General features: G+C 40.7%; 1 protein-coding gene and 1 long non-coding RNA gene across 2 annotated transcripts in view; one reads left to right on the top strand and one right to left on the bottom strand.

Moving 5' to 3' along the window:
• LOC107698302 (uncharacterized) overlaps window positions 1-10,064 on the bottom strand; it is a 15,962-nt gene that overhangs the window by 4,058 nt on the left and 1,840 nt on the right. Inside the window, exon 2 of the long non-coding RNA XR_001635332.1 lies at window positions 4,137-4,142. This is a non-coding gene — a long non-coding RNA (uncharacterized LOC107698302). The remainder of the gene's footprint in view (window positions 1-4,136; window positions 4,143-10,064) is intronic.
• LOC107698300 (DENN domain-containing protein 2D-like) overlaps window positions 55-10,064 on the top strand; it is a 13,456-nt gene continuing 3,446 nt past the window's right edge. The window contains 7 exon segments of the mRNA XM_016499257.1: window positions 55-261; window positions 1,287-1,399; window positions 3,615-3,684; window positions 5,584-5,661; window positions 8,237-8,377; window positions 8,450-8,598; window positions 9,886-10,057. Of these exon segments, the coding sequence (XP_016354743.1) occupies window positions 112-261; window positions 1,287-1,399; window positions 3,615-3,684; window positions 5,584-5,661; window positions 8,237-8,377; window positions 8,450-8,598; window positions 9,886-10,057 (873 nt within the window). The 5' untranslated portion in view covers window positions 55-111.

Below are 10,064 nucleotides of genomic sequence, written 5' to 3'. Positions count from 1 at the left end.
GTGTGGGTGTGTGTGTGTGTGTGTGTGAGAGAGTGTGTGTGTGTGTGTGTGAGAGTGTGTGTATGTGAGAGTGTGTGTGTGTGTTCAGAGCGCAGCTCCTCTGATCCCGGCATGTATCCGGTTCCAGCCGTGGCGCCTCCTGCAGGACGGGAGCGCAGTCACATGGGTCAGCTGTTCTTCGAGTATCTGCTGGTTGTCAGTCTGAGGAAGAGGAGGAACGAGGAAGGTTACGAGCCCCACATCACCTACCAGTTCCCCAAGGTCAGACCAGTGAGTGTGTGCGTGTGTGTGTGCGTTAAAAGTACTGACTGTATTGTGTGTGTGTGTGTGTGTGTGTGTGTGTGTGTAGCGTGAGGTAATGGAGCGTCTGCAGCGCGAGGAAGAGGAGAAGTGCATGAAAGCCGCTCATCTCTTCTGCTTTCCAGAGGGAATCAACTGGGCTCCTCTGACAGAATACAGGAGGTACACACACACACGCACACACGCACTCACACACACACACACACACACACACACACACACACACACACACACTCTCTCTCACACTCACACTCACACACACTCACAAATTCATAAATATTTTTAGATTTCATATGTATTCTATTTATGAATACAATTTAATTGTAATTAAGGGTGCTTTCACACCTGGCCCGTTGTTTGGGAACCTGGCGCGTTTTCCCCCTTAGCTCGGTTAGTTTGGGCATATCACGGCAATCGCGCTCGGATCCGTGCCAAAACAATCGGTCCGAGATCGCCTGAACGAGATGGTCTCGGCTCGATTGAAAACTCTGGAAGTGAAAGCAATCCGATCTAACGGACCAACAAACCAGGCTATATCACAATGTATGATGGGTAATTACGTAAGTTCCGTGAAAAGCATTAGCTTTGTTGTTTTGCTAATACCTCAAAATGAACCTGTGAATGTCTGTGGGTGAGCACGTCTTTGCCATTCAAAATCAAAGCGCACTTTTTCATTTTATAATGCCGTCTTATTGCTCTTCTTTGTAGTAGGTGAATTTTAAAAATGTTTTCCCGATGAATCCTGGACTCCTGCTCAAAATGATAAATTATTATAATGACAGCTACAAAAAACCCCAACAATAAGCCCGCGAAGCTGTTGTCGTTGTGAAAGCGAACCGCACCAAGAATAAAAAGCAAGATTGTAATAATTTTAATCCCTGTTTCGGAACAAAGCAATCGATCTACAGGTGTGAAAACACCTTAATAATATTACATTTTAAAATATTTCTAAAAATGATGAATGCATTGTGTGTGTGCGTGTGTAGCGTGAGGTGATGGGCCGTCTGCAGCGTGAGGAAGAGGAGAAGTGCATGAAGGCCGCTCATCTCTTCTGCTTCCCAGAGGGAATCAACTGGGCTCCTCTGACCGAATACAGGAGGTACACACACACACTCTCACTCACACACATTCACACTCACACACTCTCTCACACACACACACTCACACACACACACTCTCACTCACACACATTCACACTCACACACTCACACACACACACTCTCACTCACACACATTCACACTCACACACTCACACACACACACTCTCACTCACACACATTCACACTCACACACTCACACACACACACTCTCACTCACACACATTCACACTCACACACTCACACACACACACTCTCACTCACACACATTCACACTCACACACTCACACACACACACTCTCACTCACACACATTCACACTCACACACTCACACACACACACTCTCACTCACACACATTCACACTCACACACTCACACACACACACTCTCACTCACACACATTCACACTCACACACTCACACACACACACTCTCACTCACACACATTCACACTCACACACTCACACACACACACTCTCACTCACACACATTCACACTCACACACTCACACACACACACTCTCACTCACACACATTCACACTCACACACTCACACACACACACTCTCACTCACACACATTCACACTCACACACTCACACACACACACTCTCACTCACACACATTCACACTCACACACTCACACACACACACTCTCACTCACACACATTCACACTCACACACTCACACACACACACTCTCACTCACACACATTCACACTCACACACTCACACACACACACTCTCACTCACACACATTCACACTCACACACTCACACACACACACTCTCACTCACACACATTCACACTCACACACTCACACACACACACTCTCACTCACACACATTCACACTCACACACTCACACACACACACTCTCACTCACACACATTCACACTCACACACTCACACACACACACTCTCACTCACACACATTCACACTCACACACTCACACACACACACTCTCACTCACACACATTCACACTCACACACTCACACACACACACTCTCACTCACACACATTCACACTCACACACTCACACACACACACTCTCACTCACACACATTCACACTCACACACTCACACACACACACTCTCACTCACACACATTCACACTCACACACTCACACACACACACTCTCACTCACACACATTCACACTCACACACTCACACACACACACTCTCACTCACACACATTCACACTCACACACTCACACACACACACTCTCACTCACACACATTCACACTCACACACTCACACACACACACTCTCACTCACACACATTCACACTCACACACTCACACACACACACTCTCACTCACACACATTCACACTCACACACTCACACACACACACTCTCACTCACACACATTCACACTCACACACTCACACACACACACTCTCACTCACACACATTCACACTCACACACTCACACACACACACTCTCACTCACACACATTCACACTCACACACTCACACACACACACTCTCACTCACACACATTCACACTCACACACTCACACACACACACTCTCACTCACACACATTCACACTCACACACTCACACACACACACTCTCACTCACACACATTCACACTCACACACTCACACACACACACTCTCACTCACACACATTCACACTCACACACTCTCTCACACACACACACACACACAAACACAAACCAAACAGCTGCTGGTAAAATAAATATATATACTGTGGAAGTCAATGGCTACCGTCAATCAATTTTGGTCACCAGCATTCTTCAAAATGAGCCAAACATTCAAGTCATTAACATAGCAGATTTGAAAACCACAAACTTTCTCTGTGAATCTCTCACTGATTCTCTGACTGAATCTTTGAACAATTCTCTGAATAATTCTCCAAGTGAATCTCAGAATGACTCTCTCAATGAATCTCTGACTGTGAATCTCTGAATGAATCTCTGAATGATTCTCTGTGTATCTTTGAATGAATCTCTGACTGTGACTCTGACTGTGAATCTTTGAATGAATATCTGACTGAATCTCTGACTGTGAATCTCTGACTGAATCTCTTGCGCTCTGACAGTGTTTTGCCGTGTTTAATCAGTGTGTTCATCATCAGTGTGTGTTACTGTTGAGCCTCCTGTCAGATCTGAGCATGTCAGTCTTCATCTACAGGAAGTGTGTGTTGGTTTGGAGAGCGTTACTGAAACTCTGGTTTGTTGACTCACTGCAGTGAAACGTTCTCGTTCGTTCTGACTGAAGTTGATGGCAGCAGGAGGAACGGATACTGCAGGAGACTGCTGGTGAACTTCACGCACTATTAAATATCACACAATATTCACAGTAAAAATATTAAATGATAATAATATTATGTAAAATGTCATTTTAATATAATTATTTTACATGTTGTTATTTTAAACATTTCCTATTATTTAGTATCTATAACAATTAAAAGTAAAGAAAATATTTATAATGAATTTTTTTAGCACTGTATCAAAGTTGAAGTCAATTTATAAAGCACTTTTTAAAAAACAGCAAGTGTTTATCAAAGTGCTGTACACACATAAAAGAATAAAAATATCAATGATACAAACGGTCAACAACACAAAAGAAGACAATAAGACACCATAGAGACAGTAACAGAAAGCAGCTCTCATGTAGCGTCAAATGCCAGACTATAAAAATTAAGTTTAAGCACAATCCATGATATTACCTACATTTTTTACATAGGGCTTCACAAGTGGTTTCAATTCACCAAGGTCTACATCTGATGACTCGCAAGTACCTCCTGGCGTAAAAAGTATAACTTGTTTTATTTTCATTAAAATTAAGGAAATTTAGTGCCACCCAGGCCTTCATTTCCTCAAGACACTGCAATAGGGGCGCTAAAGAGCAAGTATCTTTTCATTTCAAAGGCAGATACATTTGCGTATCGTCTGCATAACAATGAAAAGAAATACCAAATTTCCTAAAAATATGTCCTAAGGGGAGCATATACAGGGAGAACAGAATAGGCCCCAAAATGGAGCCCTGAGGGCCCCCACACGTGAAAGAAGCAGTTGAGGAGACAAAGTCTCCAAAACGAACTGAGAAAGTTGTTCTTTTGGGCAAATAGGATCTAAACCATCCCAACGCAGTGCCCTTAATACCAACACAATGTTCTAAGTGTGTAATCAAGATCTTATGGTCTACAGTATCAACTACAGCCGAAAGGTCTAGTAGAATTAAAATCGCACAGTCCCCTGAGTCAGTAGCAAGTAACAAGTCATTAAAAACCTTCAACAGTGCAGTGTCTACTATGTAAAGATTTAAAACCAGACTGAAACACTTCGTAAATACCATGTAGATCTAGAAATGAATTCAGTTGTCCAAATACAAACTTCTCCAGTAGTTTGGAAAGAAACGGAAGTTTTGAGATGGGTCTAAAATGAGCAAAAACTGATGAATCCAAATTAGATTTCTTGATTACTGGTTCCACTGCTGCATGTTTAAAAGACTTCGGTACAACTCCCGAGTCCAGGCTACTATTAATAATTGCAAGAATTCTAGAACCAATAGTTTCAAATTAATCTTTTAGAAGATGTATAAAAGTGACGTAAGATCACTGTATAATGATAAATGTTAATCATACATTTTTAATAATTCTTTAGAATATTAATACTAAATTAATAATAATAATAATGAATAATGAGTACATATGAAATATATTAGAATATTTAAAAATATAAAGTTTAAAATAAAAATATTGAATATGTGTTTGTTAATATGTATCACATTAAATATTCTATAGTATTTAGTAATTATAATGATGATTTATCATCGTTAATGTTTTTTATAATTATTCATGACAATATTTATACTTAATATGAAATATTTCAGAATATAAAAAGCTTATCATAATAATTATTAAATATGAAATATTTAGAATATTTAAAAACATTAAAAATGTACAAATATTGACGATATAGAATTACATATATGTATTAAGTATAGTATTTATTTTATTTATAATGAATTAAAATAGTGTTTATAATGAAAAACTTTATAATTTTATAATTACAATGTTTATATTTTTAATAGTTATTCACTCTATTATTATAAATTATGAAATGACCATCAGTGAAAGCAGATCTCATTAGCATATGATCAGAATGCTGCTGAATAATTCATGAGCTCTCTCTCTCTCTCTCTCTCTCTGTCAGCCGGACGGCCGCGGCGCTCGTGTTCCAGAGGCGTACTGCATCATCAGCAGCGTGGCGTGTTTCGGACTATTCTCAAAGGTGAGGAAACACTCACACACACTCACTCACACACTCACTCACTCACACACACACACACACACACACACACACACACTCACTCACACTCTCACACTCACACAGACACACACACACTCACTCACTCACTCACACACGCAGACACGCACACACACACTCACTCACACACACACTCACACACACTCGCTCACACTCGCTCACACACACTCGCTCACACACACACACATACTCACTCACTCACTCACTCACTCCGACACACTCACTCACTCGCTCGCTCACTCACACTCACACACTCACTCACTCACTCACTCACTCACACACTCACACTCGCACTCACTCACTCACACACACACATACTCACTCACTCACTCACTCACACACTCACACTCGCACTCACTCACTCACACACACACATACTCACTCACTCACTCACTCACACACTCACACTCGCACTCACTCACTCACACACACACATACTCACTCACTCACTCACTCACACACTCACACTCGCACTCACTCACTCACACACACACATACTCACTCACTCACTCACTCACACACTCACACTCGCACTCACTCACTCACACACACACATACTCACTCACTCACTCACTCACACACTCACACTCGCACTCACTCACTCACACACACACATACTCACTCACTCACTCACTCACACACTCACACTCGCACTCACTCACTCACACACACACATACTCACTCACTCACTCACTCACACACTCACACTCGCACTCACTCACTCACACACACACATACTCACTCACTCACTCACTCACACACTCACACTCGCACTCACTCACTCACACACACACATACTCACTCACTCACTCACTCACACACTCACACTCGCACTCACTCACTCACACACACACATACTCACTCACTCACTCACTCACACACTCACACTCGCACTCACTCACTCACACACACACATACTCACTCACTCACTCACTCACACACTCACACTCGCACTCACTCACTCACACACACACATACTCACTCACTCACTCACTCACACACTCACACTCGCACTCACTCACTCACACACACACATACTCACTCACTCACTCACTCACACACTCACACTCGCACTCACTCACTCACACACACACATACTCACTCACTCACTCACTCACACACTCACACTCGCACTCACTCACTCACACACACACATACTCACTCACTCACTCACTCACACACTCACACTCGCACTCACTCACTCACACACACACATACTCACTCACTCACTCACTCACACACTCACACTCGCACTCACTCACTCACACACACACATACTCACTCACTCACTCACTCACACACTCACACTCGCACTCACTCACTCACACACACACATACTCACTCACTCACTCACTCACACACTCACACTCGCACTCACTCACTCACACACACACATACTCACTCACTCACTCACTCACACACTCACACTCGCACTCACTCACTCACACACACACATACTCACTCACTCACTCACTCACACACTCACACTCGCACTCACTCACTCACACACACACATACTCACTCACTCACTCACTCACACACTCACACTCGCACTCACTCACTCACACACACACATACTCACTCACTCACTCACTCACACACTCACACTCGCACTCACTCACTCACACACACACATACTCACTCACTCACTCACTCACACACTCACACTCGCACTCACTCACTCACACACACACATACTCACTCACTCACTCACTCACACACTCACACTCGCACTCACTCACTCACACACACACATACTCACTCACTCACTCACTCACACACTCACACTCGCACTCACTCACTCACACACACACATACTCACTCACTCACTCACTCACACACTCACACTCGCACTCACTCACTCACACACACACATACTCACTCACTCACTCACTCACACACTCACACTCGCACTCACTCACTCACACACACACATACTCACTCACTCACTCACTCACACACTCACACTCGCACTCACTCACTCACACACACACATACTCACTCACTCACTCACTCACACACTCACACTCGCACTCACTCACTCACACACACACATACTCACTCACTCACTCACTCACACACTCACACTCGCACTCACTCACTCACACACACACATACTCACTCACTCACTCACTCACACACTCACACTCGCACTCACTCACTCACACACACACATACTCACTCACTCACTCACTCACACACTCACACTCGCACTCACTCACTCACACACACACATACTCACTCACTCACTCACTCACACACTCACACTCGCACTCACTCACTCACACACACACATACTCACTCACTCACTCACTCACACACTCACACTCGCACTCACTCACTCACACACACACATACTCACTCACTCACTCACTCACACACTCACACTCGCACTCACTCACTCACACACACACATACTCACTCACTCACTCACTCACACACTCACACTCGCACTCACTCACTCACACACACACACACACACACACACACTCACACTCCTCAGACAGGTCGGCACTGACTCCCGTGTGTGTTTGCGCAGATCTTTGACGAGGTGGAGAAGCGCAGGCAGATCTCCAAAGCCATGATCTATCCGTTCATGCAGAGCCTGCGGGAGGCGCCGCTGCCCTCGCCCGGAAACACCGTCACCGTCAGCAGCTTCATCCCGGACGCCGGGACCGAGGTGCGTTTCAGTCTGACTTCTGTGCAAAGGCTTGCGGCTCAGCAGCGCTACAGATAACGCCTCTGCTCTCAGATCATCAGTCTGACGCGGCCCGCATAGTCCTGGCTCGAACACGTGGACTTCCACACGCTCTTCCGCTGCCTGAGCGACGAGGAGGTGCTGATGGTGTTCGCCGCCACCGTCACGGAGCGACGGATCATCTTCATCTCTGAGGAGCTCAGGTGACCAGCGCAGCCGCAGATTTACAGCACTTCAGAGGGGTCACTTATTAATATTTATACTTTGCATAATAATGAATCATCATTAAACATCAAGTATTCATAGTATAATATTTAAAAAATAATAAACTTTAAACAAATTAACTATTAAATATGTAACATTTAATACATATTTAATATATTTTATTAAATGTAGTATTTCATAATTATAGTGATTAAAAATAATATTTTTGGAAGCGGAAAACATTTTTATATTATTTCATAATAGAATATTAATAAATATAATAAGTTATAACATGTAATATTTAATATATATCATACACATTTATTCAATATTCTGTAGTATTTAGAAATTATAAGGAAAATATTAAAACTTATAAAGCATAAAATGTTTTAAAGAAATCATTAGTTTTTTTTATAATTGTTTGTAATAATTATTCGCTATAATATTAATACTTATAATAATCAATAACTATTAAATATAAAATATTCATGTTAGAATATTTAATACTGATATAAAAATATAAAATCTTAAAAATAAAATATTGAATATATTTACTATATATTAATAATTATTCATAATATTTATCGAATAATTATTTTATCTAGCTAAAAATTATTCAATATGATAAAATATTCATGTTCAAAATATTAAATTCTAAAAATAGTAATTATATGTAAAATGTAATTTATTTTACTTTTTTTATGTAAAAACAAAATGTGAAACGTACAAAATTTTACATTTTAAATATTTGATAGAAGTTAAAATTATTAAAATAAAATTTGATATAAAATGAAAACATTTTAGAATTGTTTATCATGTTTTAAATTATTAGACAATTTATACTTACTAATATAATTTAAATATAAAATATACGTTAGAATTTTTTAAAATATTAAGCGTTTAAAAAATAAAAATATTGACTAATATTTATTACATAAAAATAAAAATATTTTAAAAATATATCGATAATTCTTATTTTTTATATTAAAAATATTTTTTAAAGAAAGTTTATTTTACAATTGCAATATTAATCATATAATGTTAAATACTTTTATTGTAATATTTACAATTATTAAATACATTTTAGAACTATTAAAAGTAATATTCATAATAAAATAAAGAAATAGTAATGTACATAAAAATTTTTATATGAATATTCAATATAATCATATTTTTTGCACATTTTATAGTATTTATTAATTATAATGATTTAAAATAAAGAAAATATTCATAATGGAAAACATTTTGTGACCACTATGAATGTGTTAATATGTGTGTGTGTTCAGCACTCTGTCGCAGGTCCTTCACGCTGTAGCTGCTCTCTTGAATCCGTTTGTGTGGCAGCACACGTTCATATCAATCGTTCCTACGGTTCTGATTGATGTTTGTGCAGCGCCAACACCGTACCTGCTGGGAGTCCAGAAGAGCATGCTGGACCTGGTGACGGACCACAGCGACGTCAGTC

The sequence above is a fragment of the Sinocyclocheilus anshuiensis genome, unplaced genomic scaffold (genome assembly GCF_001515605.1).
Source record: "Sinocyclocheilus anshuiensis isolate Anshui unplaced genomic scaffold, SAMN03320099.WGS_v1.1 scaffold2216, whole genome shotgun sequence".
In the NCBI taxonomy this organism is placed as follows: domain Eukaryota; kingdom Metazoa; phylum Chordata; class Actinopteri; order Cypriniformes; family Cyprinidae; genus Sinocyclocheilus; species Sinocyclocheilus anshuiensis.
The sequence above is the reverse complement of the archived record's forward strand: the minus strand, read 5'-3'. Positions and strand labels throughout refer to the sequence as shown.